The sequence below is a fragment of the Microcaecilia unicolor genome, chromosome 3, assembly GCF_901765095.1.
Source record: "Microcaecilia unicolor chromosome 3, aMicUni1.1, whole genome shotgun sequence".
NCBI lineage: Eukaryota > Metazoa > Chordata > Amphibia > Gymnophiona > Siphonopidae > Microcaecilia > Microcaecilia unicolor.
In genome coordinates this window covers 199,574,350-199,598,421 of record NC_044033.1, presented here as the reverse complement: position 1 = coordinate 199,598,421, position 24,072 = coordinate 199,574,350, and the positions used below count along the sequence as shown (strand labels likewise).

At 46.1% G+C, this 24,072-nt stretch overlaps 1 protein-coding gene across 2 annotated transcripts; it reads left to right on the top strand.

Moving 5' to 3' along the window:
* Positions 1-1,075: 1,075 nt before the first annotated feature.
* Positions 1,076-22,365, top strand: LOC115466076 (suppressor of SWI4 1 homolog). Of its 2 annotated transcripts, XM_030197092.1 has the most exons (13): positions 1,076-1,158; positions 8,929-9,099; positions 10,077-10,178; positions 12,017-12,067; positions 12,330-12,500; positions 12,637-12,713; positions 12,917-13,024; positions 18,883-19,006; positions 19,988-20,066; positions 20,331-20,460; positions 20,780-20,940; positions 21,367-21,609; positions 21,646-22,365. In XM_030197092.1, exons 1-13 carry the CDS (start codon positions 1,141-1,143, stop codon positions 21,777-21,779), a joined length of 1,569 nt encoding a protein of 522 aa, XP_030052952.1. In that variant the 5' UTR covers positions 1,076-1,140; the 3' UTR covers positions 21,780-22,365. The 2 variants fall into 2 exon arrangements, with proteins under 2 accessions (XP_030052952.1, XP_030052951.1); XM_030197091.1 differs by having other exon boundaries at positions 21,367-22,365.
* The last annotated feature ends 1,707 nt before the right edge of the window (positions 22,366-24,072 follow it).

The window sequence follows — 24,072 nt, the reverse complement described above, 5'->3', positions numbered from 1 at the left end:
CTCTGTTTATATTCTTCCCCTCCAATTCCAAACAAACTTCAGGTCAATGCACGAATGGTCATTAAATACCCTGACCTCTACCCACACAGAGAGGATTATCGGTCCCCAGCAGGGTCTGCAGTGCATCCTTAGACAGAATCAATTGTCCCAGGCACGCAGATGTTGGAAAGGGCTTGAATGTGATAAGCGAACTTGGCTGTGGATATAAACAATATATCTCCTCTGTAAAGTAACATGGACTCTCCGCTATCAGTCTAAAGTGCAGCCCCTTAGCTCTCTGCGTTTGGCTAGTTACTGCGCTTTCTGTATTTTCCTGAAGTCCTCTCTGGTATTTTCAGCCCCTGCACTCTGCATTTTGCTGGAGACTTCTGGTATTTTCAGCACTATGCTGGTGCCCTCTGGTACTAATTTTAACACCTGCACTTTCTGAATGTTGTTTCACATCTCTTCCGGTATTTTCAGACCCTGACTTCTCTGTATTTTGTTGGAAAATACTTTGGCATTTTCAGTCCTTGCACTCTGCATTTTGCTGAAGCTACCTGGTATTGCACTCTCTATGTTTTGCCAGAACCTTCCCTGGTATTTTCAGAGTCTGTGCTCGCTTCATTTTCCTGGAGTTTCCAGAGATGCCAAGTTACCCAGTTCCAAAGTGGAGATTTTGGACAGTCCTGACTTTGAATTCACATTCCAAAGCAGTGTGGGATTTGTAGTTCCTGAACCTGCCCATTGAAATCAATGCTGCAAATCCCATAATGCACCAGGATGGGTGGACAGAAATCCAGAACTTCAGCCTGGAACTGGGTAACTTGGCCGCTCTGATTTTCCTGTGGTATTTATAGCCTCCTGCACTCAAGTTTTGCTTCCATAGCTGTCCAGTTCCAAGAAAAAGACTTTTCCTCCACTTCTGAGTTTTTGACAACTCCATCTTGTTGCCACATGGGCGCTACTGCAGCACTAATTTCAATAGGTAGAATCTGGACCCCTCCCTCAAGCGCAGTGAGTAGGCGGGGCCTCGCTCTCCCAGCCCGGAAGTGGAACCTTAGATGGTGCTGACAGTTTCCGGCCGGCCTCATTTCCAGGAACACGGACACGGAAGTGCTGGGTAGACAGACACAAGACACGTGGTGAGAAGACAATAGCATGGGGCGCTGGAGCAAGGTAAGCGTACGGGGTCTAGGGAGGGAAGGAAATCATTGAAGAGTTTTTTCCAGTTCCGAAATGTGAACACGTAGAACATTGTACAAGTAGGGAGACCGATTTTACTGTAAGAGCATAACATAAGCGTTGCCATACTGGGTCAGACCGAAGGTTCCATCGAGCCCAGTATTCTGTTTCCAGTAGTGGCTAATCCAGGTTACAAGTACCTGGCAAGATCCCAAAATAGTACAGTATATTTTATGCTATTTATTTATGCTTACTTAACCCCAGCCTTGGCTGACTTCTAGAATCCACTACCTACGTTCTGTGCCCGCTCTGCCAATGCCTTTGGCTGAAATCCCGTGCACATGCTGACTTCATACATTTCAAATTCTTGCTGACCTCCTTCCATTCTGCTCTTTTACTTGCCAAACAGGACTATTACATCTAGTTGACAAATTCTCGTGGCTCAAACCCTCAACGTCTCCTTGCCACACTGAACTGGGACGGTGTAAAAGCCAAATCTGCGGGATCCCTGGGATCTTCCGGATCCAAGTACGTCCTTAAGACTGGAGCGCGTCTTTGTTTTGACGGCTGCTGCTGCTTACAGTATGCAGCAATCACCGGCCATAACCCAGCGCTGCGATTCTGTATTCCCCTCTTTCTGTGGCAAATCTTTAAGGAGGTGTAATAGACTGGAGTGGAAGTGAGCCTATCTAGTTCACTGTAAGTAAGGAATACATTTGATTAATCTCTGTTTCCACTCCCTGCGCAGCCATCATTGCCGTTCACTCAAAACACAGCAAGCAAACCTGTGAGCTGCTGCATCCATGTTGTCGTTCTTCAAAAATTCATTGTAGCTAGTAGAAACAGCAATTATAAATTATGTAGTTTGTGCTAATTTTTCTTCATTGTGTTTCTGTACAATTCAGATGGCCAGATTTCAGTGACAATATTCTGTTTCCTGATAGGTTCATCTTAACTGGTTGTAATCTGCCTTGGGAAGCCTGGTGTTTATAAAGACGATGGAATATCTACTATAATAAAAAGCACCTCCAACATTCTGAAGCTGACTCCGTGGCAGTGAAGGGTTGTAGGGTTTGTGCTGACTGTAACACTGTATCCATCTCCTGTTGTGACATTAGCGTACTTCCTGGTACGTCACATGCATGAGGATGTCGTCGTCCCTCCCAGTTCCAGGCCCCCTCCATCCGATTTTTAAAAGTCATCATCACTTACCAAGTCAGGGTTACGGCAGACGGCAGCAGCGGTAAAACGCTGCAGGCTCGGCCCTTCTCTCTCAGCTGTGGTCCCGCCCTTGCAGAAACAGGAAATGAGGGCGGGACCACAGCTGAGAGAGAAGGGCCGTGCCTGCACGCCTTTTACTGCTGCTGGCGGCCGACGTAACCCCAATGAGGTAAGTGAAGATGACTTTTAAAATTTGTAGGGAGGGGGCCTGGAAGGGAGGGACAATGACCCTGGAACTGGGAGGGATGGAGGGGGGACCCTGAAACTCAGAGGGAGGGAGGGGACGACCCTGGAACTTGGAAGGAGGGAGGGGGGGCGCCCCTGGCACACACTCTCAATCTCACACAAGCAAAGGCCTCTCTCACAGACACACTCACACCCAGTCTCATTCTCTCTCTGTCACACACACACACTCGCACATTCATTCTCTCTCACATAGTCACTCTCACACACACTGTCAAACATACACACTCTGAGGAAAACCTTGTTAGCGCCCGTTTCATTTCTTCCAGAAACGGGCCTTTATTCCTATTGTTTTTAATTACCTCTTCTTATAGACCTCTTTCTGACTCCGTCACATGGGGGGCTAAAGATACTTATTTCATATATCAGGTTCTGTATAGTTTCTCTAACCTCCATTGTCACCCAATCATAAGGGGGTGGCATTAGGAGCTGTAATTGAGAACTAATTCCCATAACTACTGCTTTCTGTCCAAAACTGAGTGTCACTTGTATGTGATCTACCTTGTAGGCTAAATGTTAGGTGAAGAGAAGAGAAGATAGACTCAATAAAAATAGAGGCAGAGATAGGTTTAGATAGATAAGTACATTTTATTTCTTACCCAAAGACAAGCCTTCAAGTTGATACAAATACAGACATCAGACAGATTCTGGGTTAATCTGCACAGCGCCCTGCCGTCTGAGAGAAGCGTTGGAGAGGACTCTCAAACTAAGGCAAAATCTCCCATCTTTTATACCCTATCCTCTCCATAGAAGTTAATGGTGAGATACCTAGCTCCTAATATTTTGCATTTCTGAGAGCATACTTTCCCATGCGGTCTGCTGCCTGATGTGCCCACCTCCTTCCGTTCTCAGCTACTGCTAATTATCAACATGTTTTGGGAAGCGTTGAGATAACAGTTTCACATCTTCCGGCTGCAATACTTTTCATACTTTTCATACCTTTCATACCATTTCATGAACTCTGTATTACCTCTGTATCATTGTATACCAAAACTAATAAGCTCCATTTTATTCATCTGATCTTTCATTACAGATGCTATATTTGATTTAAAAATTGTACCAATTTGTGTCAGAAGTCATTATTCAGACCTGCTCTTTGCAGATTCTCAAATATTAAATCATTTACTTGTTGTTTGGCCTAATCAGTACTTTTTCAGTTGTTTTCGGCTGCATAGCTTTGGCCATCACTATTCCAGTGGTAGCCTTAAAGCTAGGCCATATATTAACACTATACAGCACTGGAAATAACAAAGCAGCTTCTGCAGTACTGACAAATATATTTTGAAAATAACCCTTCCCCCCTTCACATACCCTTGAAAATTCCACCAGCCCAGCCCCCATAACGCCTCTTAGATCTTCTCTCCACCCCCCCACCCCCCAAATCCCCTTACAAGAGAGAATGCAAATCTACTTTGCTATTGTTTTTGACAAATGGAGATGGCTGCTGTAGTGGGACCGGCTTCAACTTTATAGTCGTACTGTCTCCTGTGGACCAGATAAGCTCATCCCATGTTCCCTCATTTAACCTCAAGGAGATGAGTTTTCAATTTTGGCACAGTATAAGACATCACAAGAACAAAATGTAAGAAAACCACTGGACTGCATTAGGGGCTATTAGCCCATATAGTTATGTTTAAACAAAAGAGATCTGCATGAAACAAAATATTTATTTTTATTTGGAGTTATAAAACCACTTGCCCCTGAAACATGTTCCAAAACAGAATAATCCATTTGTGTATCTAAAAGACAAACTTCTACAAAACAGATGAAAATGTGATTCCATGTGCCTCTATGAAAGGAGAGTTTAATTCTACTTCCATTTAATTTCAATATATTCCATCAAATTTATAAACACCAGGCAGATTACAACAGTTAAGATGAACCCATTAGGAAACGAGATATCCTCACTGAAATCTGGTCATCTATATTGCACAGAACAGTGAAGAAAAATGACTACAACTACCATTTACCATACATTTTGAAGCTTTTTTTAAATGGTATTCATAGTAACGTGTAGTAAATGACGGCAGATAAAGACCTGAACGGTCCATCCAGTCTGCCCAACAAGATAATTCATTTTACAAGGTATGTAATATTTTGTATCAGAATTTGATTTGTCCCTGCCTTTCTCAGGGCACAGACCATAGAAGTCCGCCCTGCACCGGTTTTTATTCTCCAAATGCCGGTGTTGCCACCCATGTTCACTAAAATTCCATAGATCCATTCGTTCTAAACAGGATTCTTTTGTGTTTATCCCACGCATATTTGAATTCATTTACCGTTTTCATCTCCACCACCTCCCGGGGGAGGGAAATATCCACCACCCTCTCCATGAAAAAATACTTCCTGACATTACTCCTTAGTCTGCCCCCCTTCAACCTCAATTCATGTCCTCTAGTTCTACCATTTTCCCTTCTCTGGAAAAGGTTTGAATGCGGATTAATACCTTTCAAATATTTGAACGTCTGTATCAGGTGACCCCAATTATGTCTTTTATCTTCTACCTTGTAAAACCTGCCAATCCAACTGAAACAGCTTTAGGCTTGTTACAGATGGATCAACAATAAAGAACTACAACGCAGATGCAGCAACTAATAGGCTTGCTTGCTTTGTTTTGAGTGAATGGCAGTGACGGCTGCGCGGGGGAGTGGAAATAGAGATTAACCAAATTGGCTTCCTTGCTTCCACTCCTGTCTATTAAACTTCCATGCAGCGGCTCATAGGTTTGCTTGCTGTGATTTGAGTGTATGGCAATGACAGCCGCACGGGGGAGAGGAAACAGATTAACCAAATTGGCTTCCTTGCTTACAGTGGACTAGATAAGCTCACTTCCACTCTTGTCTATTTAACCTCCTTGCAGCAGCTCATAGGTTTGCTTGCTTTGTTTTGAGTGAATGGCAATGACGGCTGTGAGAGGGAGTGGAAACAGAAATTAACCAAATTGGCTTCCTTGCTTACAGTGGACTAGATAGACTCACTTCCACTCCAGTCTATTGCACCTCTTTGTTTAACTTTCTAAAAGATTTGTGCAGCGCTGGGTTATGGCTGGTGATCGCTGCATACTATAAGCAGTAGCGGCTGTGAAAACAAAGAAGCGCTCCTTTTGTCATTAAACCTTATTTTAAGCTTGAGAACGCCCGATCCGCTAAGTTACACCCCCTGTGACGTAATGTTACCGTCGCACGGAGGATCGCAACTTTTAAGGCGGACAAGGTTGGTAAGGAAATAGGAGGATCCCGGGAGAATAATCCTCGGCGTTAACTACATCAACTGTCGTTTTCTTAAAAACATTTATTTTGGAGGATATATGTAAAATGTCCACATGTAAACGACTGGGCAAAGAAAAAAATTAACTTCTAAAGGTTTTTAAATCGAATTCAGGAGGATCCCGCTGTATCTGTTTTTTACCTTTTGCCAACTGAACTATTTCTTCAAAGTGCCTTCACCTCCAACCCCCCTTTCACTTTCCCCCTAGACTCTGGCTGAGTACGTTTCATGATAAGGTTCACAAGATTAAATTTGAATTCTCAACCAGGTCACCTCCACCTCTCCTTCCCTTAGTCCATTCTCTCAACCCTCCAACCCCTGCCTCCTTTTCTGAAATCACTGTAGAGGAAACTACATATCTTATTTCCTCCTTGAAACTAACTACCTGTTCCTCCGATCCTATTCCCACCCATCTACTTAACAATATCTCTCCTACTGTCATCCCTTTTATCTGTCATATCCTCAATCTTTCACTGTCAACTGCGACTATTCCTGATGCCTTCAAAATGCTGTAGTCACACCACTCCTTAAGAAACCTTCATGGGACCCTACCTGTCCTTCCAACTATCGCCCCATCTCCCTCCTCCCTTTCCTATCCAAGATACTTGACGTGCTGTTCAGTGCCATTGCCTTGAATTTCTTTCATCTCAAGCTATTCATGATCCACTTCAATCTGGCTTTCGCCCCCTTCATTCAACTGAAAAAGCGCTTGCTAAAGTCTCCAATGATCTGTTCCTGGCCAAATCTAAAGGTCTCTATTCTATCCTCATCCTTCTCGATCTATCTGCTGCTTTTGACACTGTTGATCCCAGCCTACTCCTTGATACGCCATCCTCACTTGGATTTCATGGCTCTGTTCTTTCCTGGTTTTCTTCTTATCTCTCCCAGCACACCTTTAGTGTATACTCTAGTGGATCTTCCTCTATTTCTATCCCACTGTCAGTTGGTGTACCTCAGGGATCTGTCCTGGGCTGCCTTCTTTTCTCCATCTATACTTCTTCCCTTGGTACTCTGATCTCATCCCATGGTTTTCAGTATCATCTTTACGCTGATGACTCCCAGATCTACCTCTCCACACCAGAAATCTCAGCCGAAATCCAGGCCAAAGTATCAGCCTGCCTGTCTGACATTGCTGCCTGGATGTCTCAGCACCATCTGAAACTAAACATGATCAAGACTGAGCTTCTTATCTTTCCCCCTAAACCAACCTCTCCTCCTCTCCCATTCTCTGTTTCTGTGGATAACACTCTCATCCTTCCTGTCTCATCAGCTCGTAACCTTGGGATCATCTTCGACTCCTCCCTCTCTGCACATTTTCAGCAGACTGCTAAAACCTGTCATTTCTTTCTCTATAATATCACCAAAATTCGCCCTTTCCTTTCTCAGCACACTATCAGAACCCTCATCCACACTCTTATCACCTCTCGCTTAGACTATTGCAACTTGCTTCTCACAGGTCTCCCATTTAGCCATCTCTCTCTTCTTCAATCTGTTCAAAATTCTGCTGCACGACTAATATTCCGCCAGTGTCGTTATGCTCATATTAGCCCTCTCCTCAAGTCACTTCACTGGCTTCCTATCCGTTTCTGCATACTCCTCTTATTGACCTATAAGTGCATTCACTCTGCAGCTCCTCAGTACATCTCCATTCTCATCTCTCCCTACATTCCTCCCCTGGAACTCCATTCACTGGGTAAATCTCTCTTATCTGTACCCTTCTCCTCCACTACTAACTCCAGACTCCGTTCCTTTTATCTTGCTGCACCATATGCCTGGAATAGACTTCCTGAGCCGGTACGTAAAGCTCCATCTCTGGCCGTCTTCAAATCTAAACTAAAAGCCCACCTTTTTGATGCTGCTTTTAACTCCTAACCCTTATTCACTTGTTCAGAACCCTTATTTTATCATCTTCACTTTAATATTCCCTTATCTCTTGTTTGTCCTGTTTGTCTGTCCTAATTAGATTGTAAGCTCTGTCGAGCAGGGACTGTCTTTTCATATTCAAGTGTACAGCGCTGCGTATGTCTAGTAGCGTTATAGAAATGATAAGTAGTAGTAGTAGTTATCCTAGATATAAATAATGGATTTTCCCCAAGTCTATCTTAATAATGGCATATGGACTTTTTTTTTTTTTTGAAGGAAAGTAGCTAAATATTTTTTAAACCCTGCTAAGCTAACTGCTTTTATCACATTCTTTGGGAATGAATTAAAGAGTTTAATTATACATTGTGTGAGTATTTTCCCCGATTTCTTTTAAATTTACTACTTTGAAGCATCATTGTGTACCCCCAAGTCCTAGTATTTTTGGAAAGAGTAAACAAACGATTCTACTGTTCCACTCCACTTGTTATTTTATAAACCTCTATCGTGTCTCTCCAAACTGAAGAGCCCTGGCCAGGTTAGCCTTTCCCCATAGGGAAGGCATCCCATCCTCTTTATCAATTTTGTCACCTTTTTCTGTTCATTTCTAATTCCGCTATATCATTTTTGAGATGCAACAACCAGAATTGCACACAGTATTTGAGGTCACACAGTGGAATGGCACAACGGTAAAATGTCCTCATTTTTGTTCTCTTCCCCACTCCCCCCGTTTATAAATAGTTAAGCTCTGGAACTCATTGCCAGAGGATGCGCTAACAGCAGTTAGCATATACAGATTTATAAAAGGGTTGGAAAGTTCCTGGAGGAAAAGGCCATAGTCTGTTATTCAGATGGACATGGGGGACGCCACTGCTTGCCCTGGGATTGTTAGCATGGAATGTTGCTACTCTTTGGGATTCTGAATGGAATCTTGCTACTTTTTGGATTCTGTGTGGAATGTTGCTACGCTTTGGGATTCTGAATGGAATCTTGCTACTCTTTGGGGTTCTACATGGAATGTTGTTACCCTTTGGGATTCTGCCAGTTGCTTGTGATCTGAATTGGCCACTGTTGGAAGGAAGATACTTGGTTAGATGGACCACTGGTCTGACCTAGTATGGCTATTCTTATGTGGGATATTTTTATGTTTTGTTTTTAATTCTCTCCTTTCAGACTAAGAGCCAGAAGAAGGCACGAGCCAATGCTGTTCACACGGCACAGGAGGAGTTCAGCTCTGTGCCGCACTCCTTTGTGTTCCACCGGGGACAGATTGGTAAAATGGTACAACAGCTGGTGCTTAATGTCAGGCAGGCAATGGAGCCCTACACAGCCACGTCGCTGAAGGTGAGTGCCACTCATCGGCAAATATTAAGCCCGGGGTGGAAAACAGCACGGAATTGCTATCGTACTTTCCAGGTTGCAGCAGCAGCGGGATTGGAACCTGGGGTCTGCAGGCATGTTGCAGCTTTGTGCTCCTGGGAGTAGGCTTACACACAGATGAGCTCACAAGACCCCCCTGCCCCACCCCAGTCCCTGATACTAATCTCATCATTGTCAGCAAGACTAGCACAAAGGCTTGACTTGGAAGTTAGAGCTGAGGTTCTTGTGAGTTTTCTGCATTTGCCTCTCTGCAAATATATATGTTTATTCGAGGTGATTGCTCTTTTTTTTTTATTGTGAGGGTTCTGGTTGAGCTCAGACCGTTGTATCCCTGCTGAGTTTATAGATGCGGAGAGTGCCTTAGTCCATTTCTTCCCTCACCACACAGCCCTGCTCCCATTAGAAGGGCAGTGGCATGGTGGGGGTGAGGGGGTGTCTTTGGATGCAAGTAATGAACGTTTGAATGATGCTGAGATCCTCTTGTGATTTCTTTCAAAGCAAACGCACTGATGCATCCACAAATGGGGGTAGCGGTAGCTGAACAGAGCTTGAAATTAACATCTGTTGATCTGCTGACAGAAGGTCAGCGGTGTTGGTGATCTAGCATCAGTACATTCTTTACATATCAAATATTGTGTGAGCGTAAAGCAAAGGACGTACTGCTAATAGGCTGGTGGCAGAAGTGGGATTAAAATCCTTGTCCTGTGGGTCGTCAAGCTGTGTACTCCCAACACCATTTTATGGTAGAAGCAGTAGGATTAGAATCTCTGCCCTATGGGATTTCTTGATCATATGCGCTTAGGAGTAGATCATACCACATGGTATCAGAAGTGAGATTAAATCTTTGCATCACAGGGTGGCAGGTGCCTGAGGAATCTGGTCTGTTTCTCCTTTTTTTTTTTTTTTTTTTTTTTTCTGATGTTGGTCTCATGCCCGTGCAGGTGCAGAAAAAGAACACTCTGAAGGACTTTGTCTCTGTGGTGGGTCCGCTGGGTGTAACACACTTCCTTATCTTCAGCAAAACGTCCGAGAACATAAACTTTGTAAGTACCTCAGAAAAACAAAGTTCATTTCTGTCGTGTTCTTGACATAGAAAGGAGCCTTTTATCTATAGAAGGAGCCCTTTACGCCCTCTGGGAAGGGAAGGGAGGACAGATTTCAGATTCTCACAGTTGGAGGGGGTCTCCGGATGCAAATGATGAAGGTCTAGTGAAGCTGAAGTCTTCTGTGATTCCTTGCAAAGTAAACGCACTGATGCATCCGGCGACCAAAAGAGACATTTAGTGACTGTTCTTGGTGTTTGGGCACAGGAGGTTACGTCCTTCCTGTCCAGAAGTAACGAGACATGCTGTTTTTCTTGTGAGTTATGCATGGCTGGTTTCATGCAAAAGCACAATAACAGCCCATAATGCTGTGGTAAAAGCCCGATGAGGCCCCAGAGTAATCCACACCTTCCAGCATAGTTCAGGTTTTTATGTATATGATTTAAGTACGAATGCTTTCTTTAATTTTTTTATTGAAATTTGCCACTAATACAGCAAAGCAAAACATTAAGAACAAAACACATACTGTGTACAGCAGTAACAGAACAAAAATTATATAAACATTTTCACCATCCCTTATCCACCCCACAAATAAAGTAACCAATGACATGATATTCATCATCTGCCAGATAACCAAAAACACAGGGTGGTACAAATACAAAAATGTCCAAAAGTTGTCATAATAACAGGGAACTTGGATTCTCATAGTCCCCCATCCGTAAAAGAGGACCCCTTACCATTACATATATCCTAGACCTCTCTTTCTCTCCCCCCCCCCCCCAAAAAAAAAACAACAACCCACACACACTTAGACGCATCGTAAGTGTAAGTGGTAGCACAGAGCTAATAATCACCTTAGCCAATGCTCAGCTGTAGAAGGAGTTAAGAATCGGACTACAGGCCTGTGCTGACAAAGATTGTGTAGAAGAATACCATGTAGACAAAAAATGTTTTTCCTTCCTGAATGGAAGTCGGGCGTTTTTGTGCTCCAGCATCTTTTCGCCAGCTCCAAAAAGTGGGTGGATCAGCAACTGTCCAATCCAGTGGTTCCCAAACCTGGTCCTGGAGGCACCTCAGCCAGTTGGGTTTTCAGGGTATGCACTATGAATATTCATGAGAGATTTGCATGCAGTGCCTCCACTGAATCTCTCTCGTGAATATTCATTGTGTATATCCTGAAAACCTGACTGGCTGGGGTGCCTCCAGGACCAGGTTTGGGAACCACTGGTCCAGTCAGTCCTGCCTTACAGCATAATAGACATTTATCACTGCCCTGGAAGCCACCCAGTAGGCGACAATTGGGAGACATTGTCCTATCGATCTAAGTACGAATGCTTTTTAGTACACTGTCCAGGTTATCATTTTAATTGTCTTTATTTGAAATGGTTCTTTATTGAATTTTCCCAGATTTTTACCACTTTTGTGTATTTGAATTTAAATGATATATCAAGAATAATTCTTGCTCAGAAAAACGCATAACGAAAAAGCTAGAATAGTAGACAAAGCTATGCATATCAGACCACCATATCAAGGGCCTAAAAGAATCCAGAAAGGTATACTTCTAAGAAAAGCTGTTATAACGAAGAGGAGTGGTCAGTCTCATTCGAATGACCGCCATGTTTTATATTACTGGATGCTTGGATTATTGACTACCTAGAGTCCAGGAAAGATTTTAGCACCAGGGTTCAAAAATATGTTATCAGAGTTTTGTAAATAGATAAAATGGAAATAAAAATTAGTTGTTGGTTTAACAGAGGTTGTCTGCTGTATTTTGGGGTTGGGAAATCTGGAGACAGGACTCCCCTGAACATGTCTGTGCTTGTTTGCTCCATTTGCAGAGACTCATTCGTGTCCCACAAGGCCCCACATTAACCTTCAGAGTCAAAGAGGTGAGTGATCGCTGTTTAGTTAACTGTAGAGATCACAGGGACTGGCGAGGGGGGGGGGGGGGCTGCGAAACCGCATGGCTGATCTCACAGGTTTTGGACCTCTGAGGGCCCATGATTAGTGGGAAAGCCCAGCCTGGCTAGTAATTGGCTGACAGGTTGGCCTGGTGCCCCACAGCAAAGTCTGCCATTTTTTGAGTTGAGCCTTCTGTGGTTTATAATTTTGTTTCTTCCCTGGTGACTGTCTTGTCTGTTTATCCGGCAGTACTCTCTGATAAAGGATGTGGTCTCCTCGCTAAAGCACCATCGGATGCATGAGCAGCAGTTCACGCACCCGCCCCTTCTCATCCTCAATAACTTCGGCCTCCCAGGCATGCACATCAAACTGATGGCCACCATGTTTCAGAACCTCTTCCCCTCCATCAATGTTCATAAGGTGAGTGGGGGGGGGGGAGATCTTGTGATTCGCAGGTGCAAAATGTAAGTTGGAGAGCACCTCCTAGTGCCTGCGATGTAAGTACCAGGCAGACATGCCTCGTTGGCTCATTCTTTCCGTATGTTCCCTTTCTCAGATAAATCTTAACACCATTAAGAGATGCATCCTGATTCACTATGACCCCAACTCCCAGCTGATTAGCTTCCGGCACTAGTAAGTTATTCCTCTGTTTCATTGCTCAAACCACCTCGTTTCACTACAGTATCCTTCCTCCTAACCCCACATGTTTTCCGCCTGTCCGTTTCCAGCGTGCTGCATTGTATGCTTCCTTGATTGAGTGGATTGAACTTTTCTGGAGGATGGTGAGTGCTGATGAACCTCCCTCTCCCCTTCTCTCTCTCTTTTGTGCCTTGCAGTAGCCTCAAGGTGGTTCCCGTGGGCATGAGCAAAGGTGTGAAGAAACTTCTGCAGGAGAAATTTCCAAACATGAGCCGGTGGGAGGACATCAGCGACTTGCTGGCTCCGTAAGTGCCACTCACCTTTTCTGGTTTGTTTTTTTGTTTTGTTTGTTTGTTTTTTTAATCACAAGTCAAAACCACTTGTCTAGAAATATAGAAAGAATTTCTATAAGATAAAGAATGGAAAATCAATTAAGGAAATCCAGATTTCTTCCTTACACCACAACTTAGGTAACACTGGGGGGCGTGAATAAAAAAAGTTAAGGAGAAGAACAGGTAACTTACCGCTCACCCTTTCTGGACATCTCAGAAGCTTAGCTCGCCTGAACCTTGTACCCACAGCTCTGAAAACCAAAGCAACCCCTGCATCACAAAGTCAAGGGTTGGGAATACAGACGTGTGAGATGTGCAAAGATCAGTTCACAGGCGAGGCCCCAAATTTGTGAAGTTAAAAAATATATGCATATTTTATTGAAAAATTCAGAAAAAGTGCAAAACATAAACAGGAAACTAAAAATAGAAATCCACAAGGCCCATGAAAACAGGAAAGTTACGTAAAATGCTGATAATACCATCTGAAAAGGTCTTATCAACCTCCACAAGAAACATGGATTCAGCAGCTTTACGTTCGAACCAACGTATCACGAGAATTGTGTGCCACCAAACGTTCGTGTTCAGATGGCTGGCATTTTCCAGTGGGTGGAAATCATCTGTGTAGTTATGTTTAACACTTTTTATTGAGCAAAACAATGATACCAACAACATAACTCGATTTTATAGGTTTCTATATTTTTTCTCCCGTATTTTCTTTTTACTGTCAGCTCTGTCTTGAGCTTTTATTTGTAAACCGCTTAGCCGCTGTTTTACGATTGGCGGTATATCAAGTCTTGTAAGCAGTGCTTTTTTTGTAGAAAAAAAGGTGCCGGTACTCATTGTGGGCGGGGTCATCACACATGGCACCGCCCCTATTATAGCCACACCCACATTAGTCACACCCCTTGTACCAGCCATGGCGCATATAAACAGACATCATTGAAAATATTATACTAGTATAGGAGAAAAAATAATTTGATTTTTTTTCATTATAAATAATTTCTGTAAGCTGTTACAGCTCCAGTATACCCGGTGCAAAATAAGACAAATTCCAACACTAAAATGAAAATAAAATGATTTTTTCTACCTTTGTTGTCTGGTGACTTTGTTTTTCTATCCATATTGGTCCCAGTCTCTGATTCTGCTGCTATCTGTTCTCTTAACTCCATTTCCAGGGCTTCCTTTCCATTTATTTCTTTACTTTCTTCCTTTCTTCTTCTTTTGTTGCCCTGCATCCATAAGTAAAAGCTGGGTCCTCCTCCATGGAATTGACTGGAGGAGGTATAACATGGATCCAGCTTTTGCCTATTTTCTCCATCCATGTGCAGTTTTTCTCCTCTTCCCTTTCCCTCATCTCCATCCATGTGCATCTTCTTTTTTCTTTCCTCCCCTGCATTCATGTCCAGCACTTCTCCTCTCTCCTCCCCTCCATCCAAGTCAGCATTTCTCCTCTCTCCTAGCCAACTCCTCCATCCATCCATGTCCAGCAGTTCTCCTCTATCTCCTGCTCTCCTCTCCATCCATTTCTAGCATTTCTCCTCTCTCCCCTCTCATCCATGTCCAGCAATTCTCACTTCCCTGTCCTCCCCTCCCTGTCCATCGATTCTCCTCTCTCCCCTCCATGTCCAGCAATTCTCTCTTCCCTGTCCTCCCCTCCCCATCCAGCGATTCACCTCTCTCCCCTCCATGTCCAGCAATTCTCTCTTCCCTGTCCTCCCCTCCCCATCCAGCGATTCACCTCTCTCCCCTCCATGTCCAGCAATTCTCTCTTCCCTGCCCTTCCCATGTTCAGCAATTCTCTCTCCCCTGCCCTTCCCATGTCCAGCAATCCTCTCTCCCTTGCCCTTCCCTCCCATCCCATGTCCAGCAATTCTCTCCAATGCCCTTCCCTCCCATCCCATGTCCAGCAATTCTCTCTCCCTTGCCCTTCCCTCCCATCCCATATCCAGCAATTCTCTCTCCCCTGCCCTTCCCATGTCCAGCAATTCTCTCTCCCCTGCCCTTCTCACCCATCCCATGTCCAGCAATTCTCTCCAATGCCCTTCCCTCCCATCCCATGTCCAGCAATTCTCTCTCCCTTGCCCTTCCCTCCCATCCCATATCCAGCAATTCTCTCTCCCCTGCCCTTCCCATGTCCAGCAATTCTCTCTCCCCTGCCCTTCTCACCCATCCCATGCCCTGCAATTCTCTCTCCCCTGCCCTTCCCTCCCATGTCCAGCAATTCTCTCTCCCCTGCCCTTCCCATGTCCAGCAATTCTCTCTCCCCTGCCCTTCTCTCCCATCCCATGCCCTGCAATTCTCTCTCCCCTGCCATTCCTTCCCATGTCCAGCAATTCTCTCTCCCCTGCCCTTCCCATGTCCAGCAATTCTCTCTCCCTTGCCCTTCCCTCCCATCCCATGTCCAGCAATTCTCTCTCCCTTGCCCTTCCCTCCCATCCCATGTCCAGCAATTCTCTCTCCCTTGCCCTTCCCTCCCATCCCATCCCATGTCCAGCAATTCTCTCTCCCCTGCCCTTCCCTCCCATGTCCAGCAATTCTCTCTCCCCTGCCCTTCCCATGTCCAGCAATTCTCTCTCCCTTGCCCTTCCCTCCCATCCCATGTCCAGCAATTCTCTCTCCCCTGCCCTTCTCTCCCATCCCATGTCCTGCAATTCTCTCTCTTGCCCTTCCCTCCCATCCCATGTCCAGCAATTCTCTCTCCCCTGCCCTTCCCTCCCATATCATGTCCAGCAATTCTCTCTCCCCTGCCCTTCCCATGTCCAGCAATTCTCTCTCCCCTGCCCTTCCCTCCCATATCATGTCCAGCAATTCTCTCTCCCCTGCCCTTCTCTCCCATCCCATGCCCTGCAATTCTCTCTCCCCTGCCCTTCCCATGTCCAGCAATTCTCTCTCCCCTGCCCTTCCCATGTCCAGCAATTCTCTCTCCCTTGCCCTTCCCTCCCATCCCATGTCCAGCAATTCTCTCTCCCCTGCCCTTCTCTCCCATCCCATGTCCTGCAATTCTCTCTCTTGCCCTTCCCTCCCATCCCATGTCCAGCAATTCTCTCTCCCCTGCCCTTCCCTCCCATATCATGTCCAACAATTCTCTCTCCCCTGCCCTTCTCTCCCATCCCATGCCCTGCAATTCTCTCTCCCCTGCCCTTCCCATGTCCAGCAATTCTCTCTCCCCTGCCCTTCCCATGTCCAGCAATTCTCTCTCCCTTGCCCTTCCCTCCCATCCCATGTCCAGCAATTCTCTCTCCCCTGCCCTTCCCATGTCCATCAATTCTCTCTCCCCTGCCCTTCCCTCCCATTATTTCCAGCGATTCTCCGCCTCTCTCCTGCCCTCCCATCGACGTGCAGCGATTTTTCCGTCCCTCCCCTGCCCTCACCTCTCCCATTTCCAGCGATTCTTCGTCCCCCATCCGTCCTCCTTCACTGCCTGCCAGCCAGCGTCGGAGTCAGAAGCGAACGGTGCAGGCAGCGATTGGCTGGCAGCGTCGTAGCTTCCCTCTGCAAGTCCCGCCTACAACTTCCTGTTTACGCATAGGCGGGACTTGCAGAGGGAAGCTACGACGCTGCCAGCCAATCGCTGCCTGCACCGTTCGCTTCTGACTCCGACGCTGGCTGGCAGGCAGTGAAGGAGGACGGCTGGGGGACGAAGAATCGCTGGAAATGGGAGAGGTGAGGGCAGGGGAGGGACGGAAAAATCGCTGCACGTCGATGGGAGGGCAGGAGAGAGGCGGAGAATCGCTGGAAATAATGGGAGGGGAGGGGAGGAGGAGAAAAAGGTGCCGGTACGCCGTACCGTTGCGTACCGGCACAAAAAAAGCACTGCTTGTAAGTAAAATGCTTAAACTCCCCAAACACATTCCGTCCAAATCCTCTCCCTCCCCCTTAATTGCTTAACTACACAGATGATTTAATGAGTTGACTAAGGACAGCCAACGATCTAAACACAACAAGCAGGTCGACTGCCTCTGACACTTGCAGAACTTCCTTCATTTCCGATATCAATTTTTTTAGTCTTAAATTGAAAAAGAGAAAAAAAAATGTACCTGGTAGTCATTCACTTGAGGGGGACTTTAGTGACTGGAAGGTTAAAACGTCATTTTTGATGGGAATTAGTAAAAGAGGGGCAACCCTTGAAACAAACAATCCTTTAGAAATCATTGCTGAGAACATAAAAATAGCCATACTGGGTCAGACCAATGGTCCATCCAGCCCAGTATCCTGTTTCCCAACAGTGGCACCTCCTTCCACAGGGAACACAGCTCCAGCCCCCTCCACCCTGGACACACAACCACGGATTCTCCCTTCCTGTATGGAACACAGCTCCAGTGCCTACCTTGGCAATTAAGCGACACCAACTTCCCCAGGGAACATATAGAGTAACATAGTAGATGACGGCAGAAAAAGACTTGCACGGTCCATCCAGTCTGCCCAACAACACAGCTCTACCGACACACTCTTCCCCTTTCTCAGGGAACAGAGCGCCAGTCCTCACCCTGAGCGCACACACAAACTTTCACTCCTTTTTCAAGAGGACACAGCCTTACATGTCCCCTTGCAAGTGAGGGCTGCAGAGGAGATCCAATCTCTCAGCAGTTGTAATCGCTCCACTTCTGGCCGTCTTTCTCTGGGTGCTCTTACCTCCACGGGACAGATGTGCTTTCCTGCTCCCCTTTCACCCAGGGCTCGGCTCCAGCACACACACAAGATAGAAGCTGGCACCGGCACTTTCCGCCCCGCTGGCATCTCCTCCACCAAGCGACACTCCTTCCATCTGTCAGCACTGAGCGCCCAGGTCTTTGGGGTATGTGCTATCCTGGTGGTATGAAAAGTGCCTCTGGCCTTGCGGGAGGCGAAATGCAACGTGTTTCTGGAACTGGTGGGGAGCTTCTTATTTTTCCCCCTAAACCAACCTCTCCTCCTCCCCCATTCTCTATTTCTGTGGATAACACTCTCATCCTTCCTGTCTCATCAGCTCGTAACCTTGGGGTCATCTTTGACTCCTTCCTCTCCTCTGCACATATTCAGCAGACTGCTAAAACCTGTCGTTTCTTTCTCTAAAATATCACCAAAATTCGCCCTTTCCTTTCTCAGCACACTACCAGAACCCTCATCCACACTCTTATCACCTCTCACTTAGAGACTACTGCAACTTGCTTCTCACAGGTCTCCCACTTAGCTATCTCTCTCCTCTTCAATCTGTTGAAAATTCTGCTGTACAACTAATATTCCGCCAGTGTTGTTATGCTCATATTAGCCCTCTCCTCAAGTCACTTCACTGGCATCCTGTCCGTTTCCGCATACAGTTCAAACTCCTCTTATTGGCCTATAAGTGCATTCACTCTGCAGCTCCTCAGTACCTTTGCACTCTCATCTCTCCCTACATTCCTCCCCTGGAACTCTGTTCACTGGGTAAATCTCTCTTATCTGCACCCTTCTCCTCCACCGCTAACTCCAGACTCCGTTCCTTTTATCTTGCTGCACCATATGCCTGGAATAGACTTCCTGAGCCGGTACGTAAAGCTCCATCTCTGGCCGTCTTCAAATCTAAGCTAAAAGCCCACCTTTTTGATGCTGCTTTTAACTCGTAACCCTTATTCACTTGTTCAGAACCCTTATTTTATCATCCTCACTTTAATATTCCCTTATCTCGTTTATCCTGTTTGTCTGTCCTAAGTAGATTGTAAGATCTGTTGAGCAGGGACTGTCTCTTCATGTTCAAGTGTAAAGCGCTGCGTACGTCTAGTAGCGATTTAGAAATGATAAGTAGTAGTAGTAGTAGCAGCCTGTGGTTGGTTGTGACAATGCCCCCCTCTTTTTCCCAACACCTTTCCCGGTAGAGGTGCCAACCTGTCGGAGAGTGAGGCCGAGCTGGATGGTGAACACAATATCACAGAGCTGCCCCAGAGCTATGCAGGCCGTGGAAACATGAAGGCTCAGCAGAGTGCAGTGCGGCTCACAGAGGTGAGTGCCATCCAGTGTGGGGGCAGAGGTTATGGTAATCCTGATGTCTCTGATGCAGATAGGTGATTGAGCGCCATTGTTTTAATGCTACCATTTGGATGCCCGTGACTTTTGGGTACCGCCATTCGGGCATCTAAAAGTCCTTTTGTTTCCTCCTCCCCGTCCAGTTGGAAGCAGGGCTTGTGCCTGCTCACTGCAGCTGGGAGTCCGTGGGCAGAAGGGAGATGTGGGCTGCCCCAGACGGTGCCAGTGACGGAGGACAGTTCTTCAGGAAGCCTGTTCTGTCCTCTGCCCCCAAAATAGCCGGTTTTCAGTTCACCGCTAGCCAGTTAAGTGCCGTTGAAAATGACCAGTTAGCCCCAAACAGGCCACTTAAACTGCCAGTAACCATTTCTGGCTGGTTAAATTGCTTTGAGTATCAACCCCAGATTTCCTAAAGCTTTCAGACCTTGTTCCAGTCCTACAGTCTGAGACTTCCGTATCCCTGTTCAGTTTATAGATGCTGAAGGTGCCCTAATCTGGAGGAGTGGGGGAAGGAGGCTTGGATGCAAATGATGAAAACTATATTGATGCTGATATTTTCCAGTGATTTCTCTCAAAGTAAACGCACTGATGCGTCCACAGATGGGGGTGGGCAGAGTTCGAGGTAGCTGAGCAGATCTTGAAATTGGCATGTGTCGGTTTGATGAGAGTCCTGGATCAGCAGTGCTGGTGATCCAGTGTCAGTATGCTTCGTACTGTTTGAGCTTAAAACAAAGTGTGTATATTGCTGCTCAGGACTTGGCCAACCATGATGGGGAGGTGTAAGTAACCTGCTAGTGGCAGCAGTAGGATGAAAATCCTTGAAACTGTGTTGGAAGCGGTGGGATTAGAATCTTTGCCCTGTGCTATTTTTCAGTCATGTGCTCTCAGGAGTGGATCACAGCTCATGGTGGCTCTTAAATTTTTTTTTTTTTTTTTTAAATTTCCTCTTATTGAAAGATTGGCCCCAGAATGACGCTTCAGCTCATAAAGATTGAAGAAGGCCTGAACGATGGAAACGTATTATACCACAGCTTTGGTAAGTAATACTTCCGGAAAATGGCGCGTTCCTTCACAGGGGTTTGATTTCTCTCGCTGTGGAAGGGACAGCAGTAGGGGCCTAAGACTTGGGCGTTTCCTGCCAGAGGAGAGAGCAGGAGATTTAGGATATCTTTACTCTGACAGAGGCTGCGTTTACCGCCAGTGGAAGCAGTTTAGGTTCACATTGGGTGGGAGGAAAGTGTCTTAAGTCCTGCAGTGCAGTCATTGTTAACTTTGGTTTTTGTTGTTTACAATAATAAAGTGCACAAGACCGAAGAAGAACTGAAGGCAGCGCTGGAGAGAAAGGAGGAGAAACTGAGGCTGAAAGCTGAGAGGCGGAAGAAACAGGAGCAGAACGTTGCCCAGAAGAAGGCCCAGCGGGAGGACAACAAGTAAGGGGGTGGAGGGAGATGGGGACGGCAGCAGAAGAGCAGGAAGAAGCCCAAAGGGACAGGGGAGATGGGGAGCAGGTTTAGTTAGCATCTCTCTGCTACTCTGTGCTCTGCCTTGGTCATGTCATTCGCTCAGTTTTTCTGCTGCTTCGTTTGAGGGTGCCAGTGTGTACCAGGCCGGCCCACTCCTTCCTTCCCTATCAATTGGATGAAAATGCATATTGGAGTGGAGCGTGTTCAAGCATTGGGTAAAAAGGCGGCAGGAAGTGCGGTGGCGGTCTCTTTATAAATAAGATGTCTCTGTCTCCATCGCTCTCAGAAAGAAGAGCCTGGAGGGCATCCGTAAGAAGCAACAGAGTCCTGAAGAGGACAGTGAAGTGGAGGATCCGGGGCTGGATGACCAGGCTGCTGCTGCTGAATCGGAAGAGGATGATGATGCAGAGTACTATCGGCAGGAGGTCGGGCAGGAGCCTGATGAAGGTAAGGGAAGGCAGTACAGCCCTGTCAACTAGCCAGATAATACTGTTAGGCTTTCTTCCCACAGCCACGCTAGCAAAAGACGTCACAGACGCACAAGTTTCCCATCAGCCGATACAGTGTGTCATAGTGGTGATTCTCAGTAGACATGGCTGCCTTTGATCATAGAGGTTTAAAAATCCCTCGAGTCTTGTCAAATAGGTGGGAAAATGTGGGATACAAATGTAACAAATAAATAAATAAATATGAAAATTACAGTGCTCTGTAGATTGTAATGTTGCTCTAATGGATTGTGCATACAGCATCCTGCAGTAACAGAATCATTTTTCATTGTTTTCTTTAGCCTCCAGCATTTTCCTTAGAGCTTAACGTGTATTTTTTTGCTGTATTTATCCTTATTTATTTTCCCCTCGTCCCTGTTTTGTGCAGATCTGTTCCCCAAAAGTCGTAAAAGGAAGGGTGCACAGCTATACCGATCTCCCCAGACCAGCAAGAAGTTTAAAGCCGTCAAGCCCGGCCAGAGGGAGAGGAGCCCCAGCAAGCGCAGAGACCCCCAGCAGCCCAAGTTCAAGAAACAGAGGCTTCTGAGCTCAACGTTTCCAGACCCCAGTATCAGAATGAAACTGGGGGCCTACCAGGGCCCAAGGAGCAGTGCGACCAAGAGGGGAAAAGGAGGACCCCGGAGCAGAGGGCCTGTGAAGGGAAAAGGAGGACCCCGGAGCAGAGGGCCTGTGAAGGGAAAAGGAGGACCCCGGAGCAGAGGGCCTGTGAAGGGAAAAGGAGAGCGGGGCCAAGCCCACCAAAAACGACCTTTCAAACAGAAAAATAAAGCAAATCGCTGAAGCGCTTAGTGTGGGATCCTGCTGCTTCTGACCTTTGGACTTTACCTTCTCCAAAGACAGGGTGAAGAATTGAGATCTGTCATTGCAGCATAGAGGAGAGGGGTGTGAGTCACAGTGAATCTAGAGTGTTGGGGAGGAAGTATACATTTCCCCCTGCCAGGCCAGGATCATGCACTATCCTCTCCCCCCCTCCCCCCCCCCCCCCCCCCCCCCGACTGGACCTGAAGAACATATATAGAGAAAAACCATACTGAGCTTGGTTTAACAGATGCTGTGTGCCCTGGGGTTTGGAAAACTGAGGAGCAGGGGGGAGAGGGGAATATATCAGGTTTATTAATCTGTAACAGATTGAAACTGTAAATGAAATGTTATGTTCTCAGTCTTGAGAGCGTGCTTTAAACCCCTCTAGTAATAAAGATGAAAAACATAAGCACATGAACTAGCTTGTGCTTGGGGGAAAAGAGGGTTGGTGTGCTGTTCAAATTTTATAAAACTACTTATAAATTCATAGCAACTTGTTGCTTAAGCTTTGTAGACATTTGTTTGGAGGTTGGTGAAGAAAGAATAAATATAAAAATTTGGATTTGGAAGGTGAGAGAGAAAAAGGGAATGTGTGAAGCCAGTTGTACCTATGTCTGTTTTAAAATTCCCACCTTAAGTATTTACCTTATCCCTTATTTATCCTGTTTGTTGGTTCTGATTAGACTGTAAGCTCTGTTGAACAGGGATGTTCATGGTCGGTGTACAGCGCTGTGTTTGTCTATTAGCACTGTAGAACTGATAAGGAGTAATACAGAGTTCCTGCAACCAGTAAATGGAGAGGTGAGTTTCAATCGTGTCTGGTTATGGGCTGGATCCCTTTTTTGCACTGACAGTTTGCATTGAGGTGGAGGATTTACCCCTTCTGGCTCCTGCCTCTGCATGATTCATGATCTCTTGACTGTCTCAGGCTTCTTAGAATGGCACATATCTGAGCTAAACTGGCATCCCCTTAGCACTGGCACTACCCCAGAGAAACCCCTATCAACAAGTGAAGAAATCCAGGATGTGCACAATGGCTCATTGCTTAGGACAGAAACAGCAGCTTCCTGTTTTTCACAACTTTTATTAGACAGGGAAGTGTAGAGTTGGGAGACCTTGAGCTGCTAAGGCATAGCCCTGGCTTATTTCATTGGTTGTTGTGAAAGACTCACAGTACCAGTGGAGGAGAATATACCAACCTGCCTGCAGGAGCAGAGCACAGGGGAAGTGTGCCTGGGCTTACCCCTCCCCCTCAAGGGAAACTGGCTGCAGGGTATAGTGTGGGCATCAGAAAATGGCGGAAGGAATGGATACTCAGGAGCTTAGCTGGTGGTTGGGAGGCGGGGATAGTGCTGGGCAGACTTATACAGTCTGTGCCCTGAAGAGGACAGGTACAAATCAAAGTAGGGTATACACAAAAAGTAGCACATGAGTTTATCTTGTTGGGCAGACTGGACGGACCGTGCAGGACTTTTTCTGCCGTCATCTACTATGTTACTATGTATGCTTCCCAGACAGGTTGAGGTGACTCTGCTGTTGGTATCTAGGGCTGCATCGGGAGGTGTCCTGTGCCAGGGTAGGGGCCATTCTGTTGCCACATGAGGCATTTGTATTTAAACTAAGCGCTGTTGAAGGACAGCTGAGTCTTATTATATAAATATACACAGGGCCACTTGCTGATAGGGTAGCAGAGACAACTGTATAAGAAGTGGTGTGACTAAAAACTCAAGCGTAGGAAGCAATCTTGGGTTCTAATCTCACCTTGCTATTGTCTCAGTTCTTATCCCTGGGTCTTGGGCTGAGTCTGTATCTCTCTTTGCCTTGGTTTCTGCTGCCACCCCATCTATGAACAATGCAAAACAAATGGGAGCTCCTAACCCCCCCCCCCCCATTCAACCACTGATCTGAAATCATTTGACATTCCAGCCTAAGGAAGGCCTATCTGTGCCCCACACTGCTTGTGAGTCCCAAATTGGTGGGGGGGGGGGGGGGGACGCCAGCCAGCCAGCCAGGTTTTCAGGATATTCACAATTAAATATGCTGGAGACAGGTTTACATAGCAAAGAGCAGTGTCTTCAAAATGACTTCATGAATATTCATTGCAGATATCCTGAAAATGTGATTAGCTTTGGGACACTTCTGCATGAATTTGATTCCTATTGAGGGGGAAAAGGTGAAATTAGGTCTTACCTGCTCGTTTTCTTTCCTCTAGACCCTCCAGACCGGTCAAGACGCTTGGGTTATGCACGCCCACCAGCAGAGGGAGACTGAG